Source organism: Crassostrea angulata, chromosome 5 (genome assembly GCF_025612915.1).
Source record: "Crassostrea angulata isolate pt1a10 chromosome 5, ASM2561291v2, whole genome shotgun sequence".
NCBI lineage: Eukaryota > Metazoa > Mollusca > Bivalvia > Ostreida > Ostreidae > Magallana > Magallana angulata.
Window position 1 is genome coordinate 46,376,543 of NC_069115.1, and position 23,688 is coordinate 46,400,230.

At 32.2% G+C, this 23,688-nt stretch overlaps 1 protein-coding gene across 1 annotated transcript; it reads right to left on the reverse strand.

Annotated features, from left to right (window-relative positions):
- Positions 1-3,573: 3,573 nt before the first annotated feature.
- Positions 3,574-10,174, reverse strand: LOC128184855 (uncharacterized). The gene is made up of 3 exons (XM_052854478.1): positions 9,428-10,174; positions 4,564-4,721; positions 3,574-4,108 (listed from the first exon to the last, which is right to left on the reverse strand). Exons 1-3 carry the CDS (start codon positions 9,678-9,680, stop codon positions 3,986-3,988), a joined length of 534 nt encoding a protein of 177 aa, XP_052710438.1. The 5' UTR covers positions 9,681-10,174; the 3' UTR covers positions 3,574-3,985.
- Positions 10,175-23,688: the final 13,514 nt, after the last annotated feature.

Consider the following 23,688-nt stretch of genomic DNA (forward strand, 5'->3'; position numbering starts at 1 on the left):
GATTAATTCACAGTAAAAATGATCTTTTTTCCCTTTTTTATGGTCTTTCATGATAAATAAGATGACGTAAAACGTATTTGTGGAAGATTGTGTTACCATTTCATGTTAAATTACCAGACTCTGAATAGCTTTGTGGACAAATGATACATTCAGCAAACTGTAAACAAGTTCTAGGCTCTTTCATGTAAAATAATGAATGCAACCACACTCGTTTGCAGGCAGTGTAAGCTTTTTTATATTCTTTTCAGTGGGATATGTTGAAATTATTTTGACGCATTTAATATGGTGATGAGAATTAATTTGAAATAAAATTTCTCTTGTTTGCGTTCCAACTACATACATAAATTGTTTGATGGACAAAGCTATTGTGCGTCTGTAGCTTTATTGCTATTATGGTGTTTATTTGTTTGGTGGGTTTTTAGTTTATGAGTATTAAAACTGATTTCTACATCTAAAGATGCCTGAAACATATTGATATGAATACACAACAGATAAAGGCAGACTTTCAGTTTTCAGACACGTTGATCGATAACATTTTCCAATAGACTGTTCACTTTGATCCAGTGGTGCAAGTCTCAACTTTTTCAGCATTTACCCACTTAATACAAGAGTCAGCATGTGATATTATAACTCTTTATCATGGTAACAATGTATTATTTTAAAACTTGCCTAAAATCTAAATATCTTTAAAAATGTCCACCAAAGCTAGAAAAAGGAACTCGTGTCATATTTTGAAAATGTTGGCTATAACTTGAAAAAGCAACCCTAATTAAACGAGATTTGAGACATCTTTTTTGACAAACTTTCTTTTGAACCAATGGTAAATTTAAAAAAGATCAAATTGTTTTAACGTGTGTATTATTTTCCATGCTTGCCATCTCAATTCATCGATATAAGTAAGTAAAAATCTAACCGATTCAAATTCAACCTCTCTCTCTCTCTCTCTCTCTCTCTCTCTCTCTCTCTCTCTCTCTCTATATATATATATATATATATCAGAGCATTTGTAGGGTATTTGCAAATTGAGATTAGCAATATAACATTTCAATGGAAATATCGTATCCGATAAAACAAAGATATGGTTTGTATATAAAAATGACAGTATAAGTAAGGCTGTAAGTAAACCAAGAGTTTTGTACATGTACATTTTTTTAATGTTACCTTACTTGTTATTTACGCACAACAATTTTCCTTGGTGTAGATTTGGCACTCTTTGTGAATATGGTGTTAAAGTCCGATCAAATTACCGACGCTTACGGGATTCTCATTCCCTCTAATGCGCATCGTTCGGGGGATGAAAAGCACGGGGATTTGGACTTAAAGTTGCTATGAGATTGCTGACAGAAAAAAAATTTACTCTCATGGCTACACCTACAGAACTTCAATTTCATTTTCCATTAAGCTTTTAACTGCACGCAAAACTGGTAAGAAATGACAATTTCTTTTCCGTAAAATAGAACATTAATGACGAGAATGGTGTGTGGCAATGTCTGTTATATGTTACAATGTGTTAATCATCCTAGTATAGATTAAATATCGGCTGAATCTTGACCACTTAACCTTGTTTCATTATCGTACAAGTACTCGCAGTAATTCAGAATTATGTCTTAAAACATACGATGTGATTGACTATAGAGCCCTTTATTGTTTGTAATCCTTTCAAGGCAGTTTAGATAGATCTTCATTTAGCATTGTCTCTCGGTGCTTATGTACATCTAGTGAATACTTTGATTTTATCGATATAAACCAACATACAATTTAGTTCTAAATTTGAAAAATATATCAAATCTAACTGGCAAAAAATCAACAGAACAAAAATCATCAGATTTCATATAACCCAATCGCCTAACTGCATCAATCAATAAAAGTCTTATGATAATCTTTCAGATATATTCATATTTTGAAAAACACAATAACCTATCCGACAAAAATGATAACCTTTACATCTACAGATTGTCGTCAAAACTTCGTCGAAACACTTACAGGGGCCAAGCCCATTTTAACATTAATTTCAATGTAACCATAAGTAAAAAAAAATTATTTATGTTTACAATGAAATTAATGTTAAAACGGGCTTGGTCCCTGTGGGAGCACTGTGTTTTGCTACAGTGTCCTCTATTTGTTGATCTAAGGTAAATAATAGAAAATAACTACAATATTTTTGGGAAAACACTTTAAGTATTAGAGCTTAATGCTTGTGCAGCATAATGTGACATTACCATTAATGCGACTTTTTCAGTAACCAATCGTTGTTTACGGAACAATTCTTGTTTTTTGATATATCAGATTAAACAAAAAAAAAACCTTCAGAGAGATTGAAACAAATTTACTTACCATTTATCTTTTATTCGAATGAATGAATAAGAAGATAGACAAATCCGCTTGAAAAAGATTTTTTACAGGTATATTGAACCTATGTAAACACAAACAAGGCACGAGCCTTGTTTACATAACATAGAACAGTGAGTCCTGTATCTTGCTATACACAATGTGCGTTGCAATCCTCCATACTTACATATTTATTCTTAAGATGTGAAAAACGATTACGTTTAATTAGTTGTTCTTCACTTGTCAAAAACACATTTTCAAATTCGTTCAACTTGTCTGAACTGTTAAAAACCTAAAAATATTTGTACTATGAACTACATTGTACATTGTACAATTTTGTTGTTTTCTTTTTGTCGAATTTTTCAACATATTTTTTTTAGATATTGATATAGTCATTCTGTCAGGATGAAAATCTTATATTTTTCTTACATTTGGAAATAAGAACTGTCTTAAGACCGACGATTATCTTACGATTGAACGTTATGATAGTTGTTTAACAAAACTCCAATGTCTGATTTTTATCTTCAATTAATCTTTGGAGAACCAGATACCAGTACTGTTGTTTTTTGAAAATGGGACTACTACTTAGACTTAAACGATTAATTGTGGAGATATAAAGATGATGTTTGGTATCGCTTTCCACATCATTTAATCAAACTGTTAAAATTTGTTTTTACTTTGGAAAGTGAAAAGTAGTAAATTAAAAAAAAAATACAAAAATAACAATTTGATAACAGTCATGTTGCAATTTTGTTATAAGTGTTATTTTCACCCTTTTTATTTAAAATTACAACTTGACACTCTATGAGGGTACATTTACTGAAATGGTAAGTGATACATTTGTTATTTGTAAGCAGATTAAACGAATCAGGGCTAAAAAAATTATTGACGCCAAAAAGCAAAACCCCCCTCGATACATTGCGTTATGATGTCTTAGGCTCTATGCATTTTCATGCAGCTGACATTTTCTTCGATATTACATAGAATACTGACAGAGAGAATAATAGAAAAAATGGTTACTACACTTCACGGAATCGTGAAATATTTTGTATGTGTATTGCAGAAAGTTAATGATTTTGAATTCACATAATAGGCAATTTTTGTACAGTTCTTTAGATTTTATACTGCTGAAAGGGGAGAGGGTCGGGAAAAGTTCCGTATCCGCCCATTGCTTTCATACCAATGACATTTAAATTCGTTTATTCAAAATTATTCAACATAAAAATAAACGCTTGTATATTAAGATTGCATCGTTTTATTTCGATTAAAAATACGTAATAATAATTAAACAAATTCGTCAACGAAAAAAATATCAAAGTAAACATTTCCTCCATCACGGAAAAAGCTAGTAAGTTCCAACATACGAGCTTAAAACATCATTATGACACATACGTATACATATGTGTGTACATGTGCAAATGTGTGACAATCATACATTCCCTGCAGTGAAATGTACTTTTGGAGACATTGACCTAGATAAAAAATAACACCAGCAGCAAATGCCGTGATTGAAGCACCATGAGGCAGACATTATAAATTACTCATATGCCACGCTTATTTTCGGGATTGCGTCTTCTCTTACGGATTCTCTCTTTCTTTCTCTAACTTTAATCCGACATGGTACGTATGTATAGATTTTTCAAGTCCTATGAACTCCTTAACCTGACCGGTATAGTCCACTATTGTTTATTTTCATATCTTCGAGAGACCGTCTCAAATTCATTACACTGCTTTTCATTTTGGTTAGTGACTCTGATATGGCTTTGAAGAAGGTGTTTGCCTGAAAGAGAAAACAACAGAAAGGCATGAGCATAACAGTTTTATCGTGAACATAAGCAACATCAAGAATCCATCTGCATGTCTCACATGCGCTTACCGTGAACCAACGCTGCGTTTTTCTCGTTCTCATTAATAATTCGTGCACTGTTCCGTTTAGCTCCTTCACAATTTTGTGAAGAAGATCGCACCAATTGCTTTAATGCTTATATGTGCATCTATTAAGAACTGTTTTCATGAATACTCTTCAAGTTCATATTTTAAAAGAACTAAAGAGTTTGGTGGATTAAAACAACTAAATATTATTAATAACAAAAGGTTCAAGGAGTTGGTCCAAGGTCAGTGAGCAATGCGATATTGGTTTTAGGTTACTGTCAATGAGGCTTGTGTAAATAATTAACTTTCAAAAGACAATTTTACTAATAAAGACAAAGTATGACTTGCCACTGAAAGACTTACCCATTGATGAAACATGCAAGAGACCAAATCTTCGTCCTCGCCATTAGGACAGTCCATTCTTTTATCACAGAGGTATTCCTCACTGATACAGAAAAATTCCCCTCTAGCACTAGGAGAGGGGCAGGCGATCAAGTCTGCGAACGAGCTGTCTCCACATTCTAAAGAAAAAATAGTGAACTGTATGTAAAATATACTCTCAAAAATTACACTTTTGCATTTACAGTACAAGAGAAACTGAAAATGTGTATGTCTAACTGAATGTAAAATATAAACTCATAAATTACAAACTTGCCTTTACAATATGAAAGAAGCCGAAAACTTGTATGCTGAACATTATGTAAAATATAAACTAATGAATTATACACTTGCATCAACAGTACCAAAAAAAAAAAAAAAACAAGAACAATTTTGGTCGTTTGTTCTTCCCTCACGTTTAGTGGAATTTTTCAAGCATTCAATTGGTGACCACAAATATATTTTATAGATTCTGGAATGGGCAACGATAACCGGTCAATACATTTTTTAATTCAAGAAAAAAAAGGTCAAGGAAAAATTACAGACTTGTAATTAGCGTTAGAAACTGATCAATGCCCTTACCTAATTTATGATGGTGAAAAAACGATATGTAAGTTGTTTTTTATTGCAATCGTTAAATCAGTCGTATTTTTAAACGCCTTTGCATTCGTAGCACATACAGGCTGAAATAAATATACATCGGGCAAGGTTTTCAATTTCTAAGCAACAGGTCTGATTTAATGACAATGAATATTGGTGTTTTTGTTTCTTTTGATGAATTGGTCTGGAAAACATCAAACGTATTTTTTCTTTTGTATCTATAATTTGTTATACTAAGAAATAACATTTGAAGGCGAACATTTTATTACTTTACAGTAAATCCTTAATCTATCAAAGACTGAAAGCCAAATCTGCCTTTCAACGATTAAAATTAGACATGTAATCATTTTATGCTTTAAGAACAGTTAATTCAGAAAAAAATTTTTACAATGAATCAACGGCTACTACCAAGACCTTTTATTTAGATTGTATTTATTCTTGCTAAATTTTCTTCATATAAATAATCTTAAGCGTCAAATGTTTCATCCTAGTTTGATTTCCTAAAAAAATAAAGAAATCACATTTCGCAAGCCAAAGAACTTTAATTTCAAATTCTGTCTCTTCGCAAACCAAACACTTTCATTCAAAATCCTGTCTCTTATGCATTTGGGACCAAATTTTGGATATGTGTATTTTCTGATATCTTCGCATATGGAAGACCTAGAAAGTAAAACTTAACGGTTCAAGTTGAGACACTCATATTTAGCCTTTCATATGTCAAAGAATCTAGTTTATGTTTAATGGATTTGTTAATGACTTTCATAATTATCTGACTTATGGTGGTTCAAATTGACAATATTGCATTACGTACTGATAACTATACGATAATATCGATATGTTATTTTAAAAATCATATTATATGATTTTTAAGATTTCTTAAAATTTTTAAATGTCTAACTATATAACGTCTTTGAAGAGGCCTAAAAGAAAATGTGGTTAATATTTGTACTCTAAATTTCGTACCATTACTTAGATGACACCTTGATATTAGCTTGCTCTACTGACGAATGAAATGCCTTGTACCCATGCTATAGGAAACGGAAGTAAAGAAGGATAAATATGTACTTATCAATTTGCCATTATCCGATATTTCAGAGAAATTTTCCGTAGCACTAAGGCGAACTGCTAATCCCTAATTAAAGCTTAAAAGGCAACAGGCGAAATATCGGATATGTAACATATCACATTATAAATTAAATACCAATTTTAGAATATCTTTAATCCCAATGATTATTTTAGTGTTTCTGTAAAACGGTCTCTGAGTCTAATGGCGCGAATAATCTTGAGGCATTTTCTCTCTTAATCAATGCTACTTTATTCTCTGAATGGACGAATGGGTGATCGATTCGTTGTGATTGAATCAAAATTATTACAGAGAGGAGAGGAAGATGACTTAATCCGTGATTTTAAAAGCTCAAACATTAGTATCGGCCAAGTTCTGTAAGTAAAGGATTTGTATTACAAAAGCAGGCTTGTTTAAATAATGCTACGATGGATTAAAATACACTGATACCAGGAACACAACATTCTAAATTCTAAATTTTGCTTAAAATAAAAGGTATTTTAGTATCAAATATTTTATAAGTGTTCCAACTCTCGATTTTTTTCGAAATAGATTAAAGTATCAAGTCACACATTTCTAAAATTTACTTAATTTTATTTCATAAGTGTTCTAATTCTCGATTTTTTTTTTTGTTGAAATAAATAAAAGTATCAAGTCACACAATTTTAAAATTTACTTAATTTTAGAACACACTTCAACCTTTTATTCATGCACCATTAGAGAATATCGATACGATGGTTAGTTTGAATGAAAAAGCAGTTTTAAAAGGTTAAACTCGACATTCAATTTAATGGTTAAAAAGCCGGTGAAAACATTTTATTGATGCGTCGATAATCTTTTCGCTTGTCTGTGTCTGTAATAACTTTAATATTTACAAACTATGAAATGTCATCGATTTTTGATGTTTTGCGAAGTACATTATAACATGAAGCCTACTCCCCCTCATAACAAGCAAGGTCGAAATGAGGGATTCAACTCACGTGTCCGTCAAATAGTAAATTCCATTAAGGTACCTCTCTCAGTGCGAGATTAGGATCTCGTTATACGGGATAAGGAGTCTATACAGCATTTTCAAGTCTGATTTTTAAGAGCAGTTAAATAGTCAGGATCACTTGTGCTTGTATTTTGCTTGTTGGTATCGCTCGATATAATTAACTAATTAGTGAGATTGGTGTAAAATGAAAGTACACATGAACTTCAACTCCTCTGATAGATTCAGTCGTATCCATTGTCTGTCCACCAAACCACAAATACATATATACTCAACTCTGCAGAAGGAAACAAAAACTATAAACAAAAATCAGAGCTGGTATTTTGATCCAATTTATGTCTAAAGGCACAGCACAATTAATTGCATAATTATCCGTCCCCTTACAACTTATCTGTCATTGAAAGACAATTGAAAGTAAGGTTGAACAAAAGATCATATCCCTAGAATTTAGATCAATGAAATATGCCTTTGATAGAATGAATTACCTTAGGAACTAATCAGCAAATTAATTTATGGTTTTGTTGATAATGAGTCTGTTACTAATACATTGTCGACCTATGCGCCACTAAAAGGCATCGTCACAAAATGTTATACCTTTGCCTTGAATTTTGAATTCCACACTAGAGATTTGGGGATTGGTTTTCAAATAATATATTTGTTAAACAGAATACATCAAAACATAGACTATATTGCAATGACCACAAGTGAGACTGTGTAGTATGCTGAAAGACCAATTCTGACGGTTCAGCAAAATCAGAACAAATATAATGTTAGAGGAATAAGGAGTCCAAATATTTATTGTTTTATACAAAATTCAACCCCCAGATTTTTAATGAAATCCTAAATCATGAATCAAGTTATGCTGGTGACAATGAAAGTGTGTATTACGAAAACCAACCTGAAAGAAATGAACGAAACATTCATAAAATATTTTTAAAAACCACAGTGGCGTGACAAAATGGCGTGTCCTCCCGAGACCTGTATGACTGCGTAGAATGCTGGTGAAGATAATAATACCCACAAGAATTTCAGTACAAAAAAAAAAAGAATTATTCTTTGGTTTTCTATCGAAAAAAAATCACAAAGAGAATTTCTTTGGTTTTGGTTGGTGTGTACAGCAAAAGTAACCACAAAAGTATGCATGAGAGAATTAACATTACACGGTTTCTCCCTTTCATTTACGACTTTTAAACACTCCTTTCCTTGTGAACCTATTTCAATTGATAATTATTCTCTGTTTTGGGGGTTGGTTTTTTTTTTTTGGTTTTTTGGGGTTTTTTTTTTTTGGTTTTTTTTTACAAATTTTATCATTTTGTAATTGCTAATGTGGTCGTCTAACTGTTAATCAAAAATGCCTTGAAGATATCAAAGCCAAAATCTGAGGTTAATTTCCTACAACGTATGTAATCATATAATTGGACTATCTTGTTTGTTTTAATGTTAATCGATGCCTTGAACTTTTAGGATATGGACAATTGCAATAAAATGGCCTGGATAACTGAGTTTGCTTGCAATATGGGCTTAAAAGTTGCACAATGACAAAACTGCATTTGATTAACATCGACATTTACAACCCACCTGCCCAATTGATGTCCCATCGCTAGCATATCAAGTAGACTGCATGTCAACATTAAACGGCACCAAAAAATCGTAAAAATCATTATAATGACTCTCTCTCTCTCTCTCTCTCTCTCTCTCTCTCTCTCTCTCTGAGAGAGAATAATACGCAGTCGTCCAATCAATGTTAAACGGAAAAGGACATGTGTTTATGACATTCATTAAACTTTTAAAATGGTATTGAGTAAATAGCTGCATTGTTTTTAAATATCAATTCAAGCGTTAATTTGAAATCATAAAATAAATCAATTGCCGAATGCTCTTTCTAAACGATTCCTTTACAACATTAATGCCTTCAGATTCAATCCAAGTATTCAGCATTTAAATGTAAAATGAGCATACGTAACAACTTGATTTGTTGCTTATTTCATGATGCTGGAGAAAGTACTATTGGAAATAGAACCCCATTTTCAACTACCTGATCTTATTTTTCCAAACATGATTAAGAGATATCAATAAGCTTAAGTTGCAGCAAAACGATACCATGTAAGATAAAGAAAAAAATACTTACGAATCACTATGAATAAGCTTACATTGCAGCAAAACAATACTATGTAAGATAAAGAAAAAAAACTTACGTATCACTGGTACATGTTTTCCAGATGAAGCTCTCCCATTAATACTTCCATTGTAGTTATTGGGTAAATATGTATTATGTTTGTTTTTTAAACTAAGAAGTTCCACATCTGGATACAGTTTTGAGAGTTTTCGCAGAAGTCTCAGGCGCCATGTATTTTTCTTGCTTTTAAATCTGGCTCTGTTCTTTGCACAAGTCGAAGACAGAAACACCAGAACAAAATATGTTGTAAATATGAATCTAAATACACGCATCACAAATCTTTACGAAGCCAATTTTTCGTTTCCAAAATATCCTATCTTCAGTTGTAATGAGCCTTCGGACCACACGGTTTTTTTCCACGTTTGTTTTAAAATAAAATAAAGATTAATTTGTTTTCAGTCCTTTTTCAACATACATTGGTGTTACTTTCATAGAACAAATACATATATATAGACAGAAAATTACTCCCACATTGTATAAATTCAATAAAGATTCGCTCGCGATAGTCAATATATATACCTACGATAACACCTTTAAATAAGGCAGAAGGCTTGATTTTTTTTTCACTTAAGCTTATCGTTTCAATGACGTTTTGCTGGCATCCACGTGTTAGATTTTTGTCCTGCCCATTTTTTTTATTAGCGGTATATCTTTTTTTTCAATTATTGATTCTTCACATCACTGACTGAATATTACTTTAATTCTCTTCTGTACGTTAAGTGTCTCTCCAAACTGCGGCAGACTCGGAATTTTGCTCTACAATGGCCATTATTGACTTCCGGATACAGATTGAAATTCTGATAACATATGCTGTTTTTTGGCATCGTTTTGAGGTTTGTTGATACAATCGCTCACAGTGTTTTCATAGTCGGTATTAGAGGAATGATGGTGATAATCAAAATAAATAGGTTTCACATTTGACTTATTCTACTTTGGTACATTGGCATTTTGCTGATGCCCACCCTGATTTTATACACATTGTTTCTGATTAATGTTAGATCCGGGTTGATGAAATTAAGATTTTAAAATCCGTCATTATTTAATGGTGTTGACGACTTTGGCCTGATATGTGTATTTCGTCACAAAGAGTTTACGTCACTTTAGAATCCTAGTACGTGACCTTTTCTTTTCTCCTATAGCTAGTGAAAGTTTGTATACTATATAATATCAATAGTTAAGTAACATTTCCTGACACGAATTTAACAAGACTAGAAAATATATATAATCTCAAATACATGTATAAAATTCACACATTTGGTTTGATGGAGAAAACCCCATTTAAATTAACGATTTAAGTTTTTATCTTTTAAAAGTTTAATCTGATGCGTCGTCCAAAACTGAATCTGATGTGTATCGATATTTCTAATCCTCCTAATCCATGATATGGTCTTCGGAAACTTGGTTCGATCATCTAGGAAAATTTACGACATACACATGGGTAATTTGATTGATATCTCAAATCAATATATTTTTAGAAATAATTTAAGTTTCATATTCGTCGAATACTAATTTCGTGGATTTCGTTATTAAGTTTATCCACGAAAATTATTATCCCCTCGCGCAAAGGGGTTATAGCATCGCTGCTCTGCGTTTGCGTGTATGTATGTGTGTCCATTTTGAACCTTTCAAGCAAAATTTAAGGAAAACCCTTGCTACATGTTTATCAAATTTCGTACACTTTTTAAGCATGGTTAAAGGACAATTCCTGTTGATTTTCAAATAATGCAGTTAAATATTAAAATATCGTTAATCACAACACTTAAAAAGACCTTTTATGTACGACTTGACAATATACATTGCCTGTTCGCAAAAGTAAACATTTCAAATCAACAGCTTGATATTTTGTTGGATTTAGGCCTTGTAAAGGTAAGAAGCAAACGTTTTTAGAATTGGGGAGTAAGAGGGATGTTCAAAGTGAAAAACTGAAGTGAGCAGAAGAATATTAAGTTCATCCCAATTTAATCAGGAGAATATTAAGTTTATCCCAATTTAATCAAAACAAGCAGTTGTCCGAGACGAATTTCGGGCTAAATTTCCCGAATTTCTTTAAGAGAAGAACAGTTATATAATTTAGAAAAAACTTTGACAAGTATTGTCAACAATATTAACCCGAATTTCCTTTCATGTTAACCTCTGTATATACGTTACTCTATTAAAAATATCGGGGGGGGGGGGGGGGGGGGGGGGGAAGTTACGACCTGTTAACTCAAATTTTTCCATAGGGCAGACTACAAATCGCTAGATCATTGAAAAAAGAGAATATAACTATATTACTAAAGTTTAAAACATGTGTTGTGTACGTGTTTTGTTTTTGCTAGTGATGAGAAGATTGTACAATCACGTAAATGTAACAACCCCCCCCCCCCACCTATGGATACACCCCAGAGCTCAAAGAGGTTTTGTGAAGATAAATATTTGGTCTTTTCAATTACTTGTATATCGATCCTAAATAATGCACCCCCCCCCTCCACAATTTTTTATTTTGCAAGAGGATGCTCCGCTTAGCCGTGCCGTTGTTATTAATCGAAGTGCAATTTCTACGAACATTTAGAATTGATTTTTTCTCAATTGTTTTCTTGGTTTTAGAGATAATTAAAATGATATTTGTAAATGAATAACCGATTTCTAAAATTAAATGTAATAAAAATGATATGATATTAGGGTTTTTTTCATTAAACGCATATATATTAAAAACATTGCAATATATCAGACATAGTTTCAATAAAAATACTTTTTTTTTTAAATTGTCTTGTATATTGAAAAAAAAAGAATTAATTACATTTTATTTTTAAAAAAAGAATGAAAATACATGATTTTTTTTTTAAATATCAATCAGAGAAATTTAAAAGAACATTCAACACAATGAGGTTTTTGCAATGTAAATTGGCCTTACATGAACTTGTTTTATTTAAGGGGTTTTTTTCACTTTATTACCTACTGTACAAATAAAAGACGGACAAATAAATACTTTTCCAAATTTAACCATGTGTTTGACAAGAGCGGGCAAGTCATTTGCACTAAAATTAAAAAAAAAACAAAAACAGTATCTTTACATTTCCAAATGATTTTGAGCAAGATTCCACTGCAATGTAATTATGTATTTATTTTCCGATTGACCGATATCTGGCATAGCGCATGAATATAAATGGCTTTTATTTAATTAAGATAGCAGTAACACTTTAAATTGAATAAACAATCGACCAAATCTATAATCCGTTGGGACTGCGGGGGAGTTTCGATACATACGATTAAAAAATGCCTAAAACAGCAAAATTTGCAATTATACAATAAATCTTAAAGCAAGAAATATCTTTCAGGATTTTTTCTTCTAGAATAATGATTATTTTTCATTTTTATCTACTGAAATGATTTGATATGGATTAGAAAATAAAATACTTGAAAACTTTATGGAAAATTTTGAATTTTGTGTACAGGGAAATATTCGCCCCCGTTTTATTTTCGCCCCTTTCGTCCTCCTTGTCAGCGGGCGAATTTAAAACTTGTCGTATTCCAATGTCTAAAATTATTTCATTGTGTCCGGGCAAATTCAAGACGAAACGGAAAAGTTTCAAAGAGTAAAAGGGCGAAAATTACACGGTGCGAAAATAACACTGCATACAGTATTTGTTTAAAATACTAGCGTGACATCATTCGTTTGTTCTTGTAGTCTAAACATTTACACACGAACCTTTGATAGTTCATTATAAGTGAGTTTAGCATCAGTCTGATCTTGCACATGTTATCACACTATTGCAGTACTGATAATTCTTCAAAATCGGACCACATTTTTCAAATGAATCAGTTTTCAACCAATAAAGGCAGTATTTTAAGTAAGACAAAATTGTTCTGTATGAAAAAATACCAGTTTCTGTGGCATCATACTATTGATATTTTCGGCATATTATCTGCATATATCTAATAGTAAAACAGCTTATCTAGGTGATGTGTGGTGACGAAAAAGGATGATGAGGAGGTGTGAACAATTTTATCTCTAATAACTGCCCATTGTTTAAGCTCTGTGTAATGGATTTTGGCATACATTCCGATTTTTGCTCTCACTTTTTTCTTCCAATTGAATTTGCTTCATGACAGTGCCGCCAAAGCCAGGAATAATTTCATTACTGGGCCTATCGTCGTATACCATTTAGACTTCGCTATCTCTTGTCGCCTTCTAACTGTGAATCATATGCATTGACCAAATCCATTGATTTTTAAAGTAAAGCTCTATTGACTCAGTATTTAAGCAACAGTGTTATTACTCTAGACACAGTGAATCCATCGAGTTATCTCCGATTATCAAATATTTAAAAAGCCATGGTTACATTTAATTTACTGAAATGAGACACATACTAAAAATGGCATATTGCATTTCCATCCTCGTCCATATTTTATTCACGAGTTTTCAATTCTTTGCATTCAATTCTGTTCAGACTATATTCTCACCTCTTTCGATCTGAGTGAAAGATAATTATACATTAATAATGTTATTCTGTTACTGGAAGTCGGAAGTCATTCTTTAGATTCATAATCCTTACATTAGCATTTTGGGGGTTTTACAAGCGTTTTATTACGGTATCAGAGTATTAACAAATAACGCAATGTGCACGGAAGAACAGTTTCCTTATGTACAGCTGCCTGCAAAACTTTATTTGCTTCTGCCGGAAAATTTGGGTTGACAAATCGGAGAGCAAATATGGAAAAAATATGTATAAATTGCTGGACACAAAATTTCAAACTTATTTACTCTCTAAATCATCTTGAAGAACTGTCATTGCTGCTGACTCTTAATTTGTCTGATAAATATATTAATTGTATTATCTTAATTCAGGTATCGCCATTTTTACTGTTTGTAAACACGTAAACCATTTTCCTTTACTAGTACATGTAGTTCGCTGTGTGATGTTGACGATAACTTATTGGTTCAGAAGTGTAAATTTACGATCTGTTTGCCCGAATTAATTTTCCTAGTCTTGGGTCGTAGTTCAACAGAAAGATGGATACATCTGTATGTCGTTGCTTGTTTACAGTAACTGTAACAGCTTTCTACGAATTCTGCAAAAATAATTCTTTGTCAGTAATATATCATGGTTGCTAAGATATAAAATTCTTTCTGTAACATGAATATTAACGTGGTCTTTTTTTTTTAAAACCGTATTAGACGTTTTTGATATATATAACAGTTAATATTTGAATAAAAATTTCAAGCCTTGATTTCACAAATGATTGAGTGTTTTAGGATATTGATAAGAAACAAACAGCTTAACTTAATTAGAAACACTGCAAAACTATGTTTTAAAAAGTACAAATTAATGTGAAGTTTCTTTTTTTTTTCCTTTTTTTCTTTCTTTTTTTTTGGGGGGGGGGGTCTAATTCCAAATATGCCAGCTAAGACGATGCATCACTGCAAGAATATCGGTCACACCAAATGTTTAAGAAAATGTTTCAACATATTCTACATATAAGTACTTTTCAAAGCTTTTAACCGATCTCTGATTTGGTAAACTATTCATTATTGATATGTTTTATCTGAACTCATCACCAAAAAGTCGGTTTGTACAGTGAAAGTCTTTTAATCCACTTCTGGGTTAATTTCATGTGATACGTTTCCCGACATTTGACATTTGATATCTTTGTAGATAGCGAACACCTGCTGTTGCATTTTCATTAAAGAATGATATTTGTCGAATGGCAGTAAAAAGGATCCCATCAGATTTCGGTGGAGTCCATTACCATTACCAAATTTCATGGATAAATAATGAATATTGTAACATTTGTGCATTGTGAATTGTAAACATTCTGTGCCATAATCTTCATTTTAATAAAGAATAAAGAAAGAATGGATGCAGGCACGTAGTATCGCTTTTGAAAAGGGAGGGGGCAGACGTCCAAAAAATCTTAAAAAGGAAATTTAAAAAAAACCACAATATGCCTAAATCTTGAAAATCCTAGTCCGGTTTGGAATGATATTTTAATGTAGCATACATAATACACTGAATTTCAAAACTTCAATATTACTTCCATTTTTTTTTTGACGGAGTCCCCAAAAAATGGTAGGGGGATCCAATATCAATTCACTTTTCCCTACTTAAATTTAATGAAAATGTCCGCTATGACAAAAAGTGTGGGGGGGGGGGGGGGCAGCAACGTGCCTGGGATTCACAAAGAGTTCGTAATTTTACTTTAAATCTTTTTAGAAAAATGAAAAAAAAACTATTGTTTTGCATAATAATGGTATATGTATTTTTTTTTAAAAAGACATTGATTTTAAGCACATTTACTTGTGTAAGCGTTGTACTGTGCTATGTGGGTTAGACCACGGAGGAAGAGAGACTGTTGAACAGATAGTCAGGGACAAGCACGAAGGTTAGCCGTTCCACAAAGCCCAGTGTTCATTCATGTAGAGCCTGTGATTTTTGATCACATATCTCACCTAATTATCTGTCTCCGAGAGGAAACGCTTCCCTCCTACAGCATCAGAAAACACGCGGAAATGATCGCAACGACTCCAAGTCACCTTGACCCCGACAGTAGAGACTTTTTTGTCATAATTCTCTTGCTTGTTTTTTTTTCATTTTGAACAGTAATCTCAGGCATGTGTAAACGGGTTTATTACTCCGCTGAATTCGAACGCACCTTGTATGTCGCGTCTTCCGGTGTGGGCAGAAAAAGCTTCGTATTTTTGATCAATCAAAAAAAACGACAAACGCTATCTATCGACGGTAAAAGGGATGTTAATTGAATTTAGCATGACTAATTGGTCGTCAATACCGTTTGTAATTATACATTTTGTTTTTATACAAATTTTGTGATTTACAAGCTTTTGATTGTTTAGCAACGCTGTACAACTGTTGTGTGTGTTCGATTACTATTGTAACACGATACAATGTATATAAAAAAAATTACAAACCAATAGTTAAGGTTTTATTTTACTACTTTATTTATATATTGATATTGATTTATTTGGATAATAAACATTGAGTTTTCATTCATGGTGGTGTAAATATGATATATGACAAAGATTTTTAATCAGAGTATAATCATAAATATTTTGCCATAAAGAAACTTGAAGCAAAGAGCCGGTGTAACGAAGAATTTTGATCCGGGTTGAAAATTGATCCGGGGGTACTTTATGAACGTTGAAAATTGAGACCAAAGGTCATGAAATTTCTACCCGGGGTCATTTTTCCACGGCTTAGATTTTTTCGTCCGGCGTCGTGCATCGTCCGTCGTGTGTTAACAATTTTACATTTTTAACTTCTTAAAAACCACAAGGCTAATTATTGCCAATTTTGGTGTGAGACATCTCTGTGGTAGGAGGAATCTAAATTGTGAAATTCGTGGCTCCACCACCCCCGGGGCACCACAAGTGGGGCCAAATATGTAAAAAAAAAAAAAAAAAAAAAAAAAAGCCAAATTTTCAAAAATCCTCTTCTCTACTCCCACACATGTGAAGAAAAAACTGGTTGCATGGTTATGATATCCATGAAGTCTACCAAAATTGTGAAATTCAAGGCCCCTGGGTCAGGATTCTGGCTCTAGGGTGGGACCAATATGGCCATATAGTAAAACTGTATTAAATGATTTTGTAGACCAGATCTTTAAGTTTTTCGCAAAAATTATAGGTTTCATAGTTCTTTTTGAAAGATTTCAGGCAGGGAGGTGGTCGTCATTACAAATTTATAATTTTTCTACTCCAGAATGAAACCCAATAAAATGAATATATGAGACACCTCGACAAGGTTGTGTATGGGTCAAATGCCACTCAGGTGACTGTTAAGGCCAATTGGCCTCTTGTTTCTTATATCTGATAACCTTCACCCGGTTGAAAAATGACCATGTTGAAAATTGACCCCAACAACAAAGTTTTGACCTGTCTTTGAATTGAACTTGCTCAAACCGATCTTAAGGCCTACTTGATATTTTAGACACTTTTTCGTGCGTGTTAAGGGAGTAGCCCGGTTTTGGATATTTTTGAAGCTCTAGTTAAAGCAATTCCATTAACGAAATTTTAAACTCGGAAAAATCTACAGGGAGAGGATGCATTTAATATAAACCATTAAGCCTCATCATCTACTTGATTTGATTTGAACATATTTTATTATGCAAATATACATTTACATAAATGGATTAGGCAGCAGGCAATGCCTATGTAAGCCTTCTCCATTAACGCAATAAAAGAATTTAATTGTTATATGCACATTTTTATTGAAAAAATGTCTTTAACCACTTCAATGACAAAAGAGTGATACAATTGATGTTAATTTTTTGAGAAAAATAATTTAGATATTTAAATTGTACAAAAAAAATAATTTAAAGGCCATTGAAAATACACCGGTTTTCAAGATGGAAATAGAAAGTTACATGTACTATAGCATAGTGAAGGAATGAGTATGCATGAAAACATGCAGCATGGCTCAAATACACATGTATTGAAATTAAAGGAAAATGAACTTTAAAAGTGATTGCTGTAAAAGCTTTCTCTTTAACGAATGCAATACTGTAAGCCTATTGTTTTATTGTTGTTTACAGGGTAGGTCTTATTGTTTGCAAACTTACTGGGAAGATGTAAATAAAATAGTTAAAAACTTCAGTTTTGATAATACTTAGTGGGTGTATGAACAAAAGTTACAATATGTTTTATTTACATCTACTGAGTATGATCCCCTCTATTTCTTACGGAAACTTAAAGTTAATGCATAGCTCTATAGAAATGGCCAGACGGAAATCTACACGCCCCGCTAACGCGGTTATGGTTTTTTTTTTCCGCAATGTCACCACCTTCATATTCCGAATGAATCACCAAAGAAAGCATTTTATTGTTTGACTATTTCAATTTTTGTATTTATATATTAGTTTCTGCTATGAAAATTGCAATTTACAAAATGACAATTTCAATTTACTGGGTAGGTGTAAATACAAAATTAACAATATGATGCAGTGTAAATTTTATATTTACACCCCAAGTTCAGCAGAATTAATAAACATGTATGAAAACAGTATTTCTCGACGAAATAGTTCATTTATTTCGTGTAACCATGCAAAACAAAACAAAAATATTTTTGATAAAGACATCATTTGTAAAAATATAAATTTCACAAAACACAGCGATTATATGCTAAAAGTTAACTATATTTAAAATAGTTGCAAACATGAAGGGTTAATCTGATAAATCGAGAGCTAAACTTTAAAATGCTTCATGTTTTTCCTAATGTTATGATATATTAATTTGAAAATGAATATCAATCATTAATATCTTTTAATATGCTGTTGAATAAGAACCAGTTTCACGATCAAAATTCTACGATGCATTTTAAATGGACTAGGATCTTTATTCAATACCCTAAGTCTTCATATTCAACGTTGAAAAATAACCCCCGGGTCAATTTTTCAATCCGGGTCAAAATTCTTCTCTACACCGGATCAAGTCGAATTGCCAGGGTCGGTTCATTAGATCATACGAGACTCAGAGTGTCGAGATGAATCGGACGATTTGCACCTGGCAATGAGAGCAATTTATCAATTAATAGGTAATAATGTCAAAACTTGTTTTAAAATCAATTCTATGTATGAATCAAAATTCGGTGGCCAAGCTTAGCCACGGATTTTCTTCATTCGTTACATTGTATAAATATTTGATGAGTAAAAAAGACAATCACCATTCTTTTGTTGCTATGTAATATTGTTGCCATGGTAACATATATAGTAAAGATGACAAATGTAATTTGCTTATCCATTGTAATTAATGGCAACAATTTGGGGGTTTTCCGGGGGGTAAAATGTATAATTATGAATTCAATAAATACTACACCACACCACCATGATTTGTATTAAGTACTGTGCTGTGTTGTACTGACTCTGTACTATACCAAGGCATACTAGTGTGTGGTACATTAGTGTGTGATCGATAGAGTGGTGTGAATTATAGGTGGATAATGCAGTGTCAGCATTGTTATTCTGAAAACATGTAAACAGTATACTCTATCATTAGCTTAATAAAGATTGTGGTTTGACAAAAATGTCACTTCTATTGCTTTAGGGGAAAACTGTCTCTTATTGTACCATTCTTTCAAGCATAACATGTTCGTGCCATATTTTAATGTCTTTTACACCATTTTCTGTATTTGAAACATAGTACACCTCTAGTTTGATATTTACCCGTCCATTAATTGCACAACAATAGCATTACAGTTGCATATATTCTGTGCATTCAAACGGTGTCTTGTCTCTCGAACAAGCAATCAAAGAGTTCTGAAAACTAATTTGAAAGTAGTTACCACTTCCTTGCTGTAGTAACCTTGGTACATAGCTTCCCTTTAGTAATTATGACATGTTTAATTCAAAGGATCGTGTTTTCCTCATTAAACGTAAACTACGTGAATGGGTTTGCTAGCATATTCGAAAGGAAATTATAAAACCATTTAATTTAATAGCGTTCCCACGTGAAATCCTGTTTCAATAACACTTGGGGGTCAACATGCTTCATCGATAACGGCGATCATTGATTGGTCATTTGCTCCGAGAGTTGTATCATTTCCGGTTGCGTCTCGGAGACATTATCATTACAACCTTAAGTAACCACTCCAAGCAGAGTTAATTTGAGGAGGTAATATGTTAACATTTGTCAGAAGTTACGTGTAATTCTGTATGTCGTTACGTCATCTGCTCGGTCCGGAAACTAATTCTTCTTTTTTTACCATCGATGGATACACTACCAATGCATTGAAATTCACATTGATTTTAAAAAAATACGTACAGCTGCATTGTATATAGTCATCAAGAAAATTTTGTTAAGGTTTAGAGGAGAATCTTTACAAAAAAATTTCATTCGATAATACTCCCAAAAACTGTATTTATAAAGCACGACCTTGTGAAATCATGCACAGTTTTAGGGATTTTATTTGTTTTCAACACAACCACACAATTATTAAAACATTTCCTAATTTCCCAAAGGGTTGGAAAACATGTTTGTCAAATGATTTCTATTTATTTATTTCACCAGCATGAAGTTCCTCGTGTATCTATTTCTTTTTTTCACCAGCACAGATGTGCCTGTTGTTTTTATTCATGTTCTCCACCATCATAGATTTATCATAGATTTGCATGTTGTTATGATGGTCAACTCTTCCACCAGAGAGAGAATGTAGCAGATGTTGCTAATGTAGCCACTCCGTTGCCAAGCCCTTTGTATTGCTGACGGCTGTGATGAAAGCTTAGGTCAGATTCGTCCCTGGTAGTATTAACACCAATCCCTCGACTTGTATCCGGTACCATACGAATTCGTGCCTACTGAGCACGATTTTGTTTATTTGATAGGGTGCAAAGTTAAACGGGCGAATTTGTGAGGATTTTGAACTTTTTTTGCAAAATAGTTGGATAGAGGAATAAGTACATGTACTTGTTCTTACTTTCATTTATATCTCAGTAAATATTTTTAATTGAAGTTCCAGAATAATCTTCGAATATATCAATTGAAATATTTGTTCAGTGCGAAGTATGGAACAATCGAGTCCGTAAGGGTTTTAATTTCTTTTTTTTTCTTTTTTTTTTTTTTTTTGCAAAATGGTTGGTTAGAAAGTTAGTTACTGGTTCATACATTCCATATATTTCTTAGGAATGGTAATTTCAGACAATTCTAAGAATATATCAATAAAATTAATAAAACCATTTTTGGTTCGGACTTTATTAAAAAATATTGCTATTTCTTATAACATCTCCGTTAAAAATATGAATGTAATACCAGTAATCCGCATATATTGAAAGAGAGAAATTGAGTGATTATCTAAAAAAATGTGATTTGGTATTGAGTGTTCTGTTGCTGTGATCAACTTCCTTACACATTCGAAATCCTCACTGTCATTACCAATATATTTTGTGTCATTCAAAATAACTAGTTTAGGTTTATAGAATTGAACAACGTGCATTCAGTAAAGAATTCTATTTGCATCTTTAGCTAGACACGTTCCGATTTCCTCTCGTCAGCGGACATATTTTCATTCGTGTGTTGGATTTGTTTCCATGAACGTGTGTTTAAGCATTAATTTGCTCAATATCAGAATGCAACGATATTTAAACAACTGGCAATGAGAATGAGCTTTATTATCAATAAACTGTGTGTACAGTGTAGAGATAAATTTATATATATTCAAATAAAATCGTAAAGAAGAGTAAGTACATTAACCAAGAGAGCTAACTCTCTCGGTAGTGGTATTTAGAAATTTAGAAATAAGTTGGTTTTTGTTTGATACATTAAACAGTTTTTTATATGTTATAACATTTGGGTTTGATTTATAATATTTTAGTAAAGGAATGTTTCTAGAATCTGTTATACAAATATCAGAACAGTTAAACAAATAGTGGAATTCATCTCTAATTTCATTACCTACCTTCCTATTTAACTAGTCCTTGTTGCACCCGGAGGCACATAGGACAAGGACTAGGGATTTCCACTCTTCTCTGTTCTTGGCTATCCTTTCCGCTTCTTCCCACGTAAGGTTCATGTCTCTAAGTTCTTTTTCAACAGTTTGCCTTCTTTTTGTACTTGGACGGCCTTTCCTCTTTTTTCCTTCTGGAGTCCATCTTAGTGCCATTCTTGTGATATAGTTCGTTGGTTTTCTTAATACATGACCTATCCATCTCCATCTATAGTTTAATGTGTAATATCCACATATTGATTCATTACAAGTACATAATTTACAAATTTTGTTCTCTCTTGAAATGTTAAATATCTTCCAGTCTCAATATGTTATTTTGCATTACCAGTTCTAAAAATACAATATTTCTTCCAAAATTCAGTTGGCAAATTCAAAAAAATTCCACAAAGCCAACGATTTTTTAAACAGTCTGTAATTTATACTTTTTGGTGAATTTTGTACATGATCTAATAATATGTTGCGAACTTTCATTTTTAACAAAAATATATTTTTTGAATTTTCATGCCACAAATAGGTCAGTCAAAGATTTCTACTACATGGTCATTCGAGTTCGTATTTAGCTTAGGGTGGGAATTAAAGATAGACACTCTACCCAGTAAATATAGTTTGGTATTTGTAGAATGTTATGATTTTGAAGAATCACTAGATTTAAGAAATATGCATATTCTTCTGTTACTCATTGTATACAATTGTCTTTGAATATGTACTACCTCATAAACTAAAACATTATTTTTGTGTGGTCAGGTGGCATACAATCATAAAAGAGTTCAGTGTTTATTTGGGCGCTGATTGTGTGGCATATGTCAACTTTATGTTACCTTTCCTTTATTCTAAATCACTTCTATGGCACGCCTATTTAAAAAAATACGTGCTAAACATAGTCAGGAACAGTTACTAGTAACTATTATAGTTAAACACGTTTATCTCTATGTTTCATCTGTAACTCACAGTTTACGCGATCATCTATCTTTCCAAAGTGTACACTATACCACTGAAAACAATCATTTGCGATTGCAAAACAGAGTTCATCTGATAAATATAGTTTCACGATTTGTGAAAGTATTAACTCTTAAGGACACACGAAACGCTCTCAATTTTATATAATTTTCCTTGATATACTATTCCTTATTTAATAACATTTAGACCTAGCTGTTTATTCCCAAAAATTCAGGGTACATTACCAAGCTATTTTCAGAGCTAGAATATTTAGAATTTTTCTTAAAACAGCATGCAAAATGCATTTAAATGCTTATGAATAAAGTCACGTTTATAAATTTTCAATTAAACACATTATATCTAAATAAAAAAGTATCATTATGATATAACATGAAAATATATTTCTGAAATTACTTTTAGAAACCTTCACATTGTGGAGATAGGAAAAAATAGAAATAAAATGGAAGATAGGTCGCGTCTGACCTTAAGCAACTATAATTAACGAATATAAAGCATAGTTTACAGGTGTCAATCTATATTCATCAGCAACATCAACTGTTAACGTTTAAAACGATTCCATCGTGGAAAATGAAATTCACGATAATCTTCATTTTGATTAAATCTGTAAAAGTGACCATGTTTATTACATAACACGCTCCATGGTAACTGGATACACAAAATGTTATTACCATTCCTTATTCACATTGTCGCCACCTTTATCCATGGTGCTTACGTCATTGTTAAAGAATAACCTGATGGTACATGTATTATGATTTTTTACTTTATGCAACTCTTAAACAAAACTGAAATATTAGAGGCGAAGAATGTCAAAGAACGTGATTTGCAATTATGAAATATAAAGAAGATTTGCGAGTGCTAAACTGTGGTATTTTACAATGAACGTTGGAGCAAA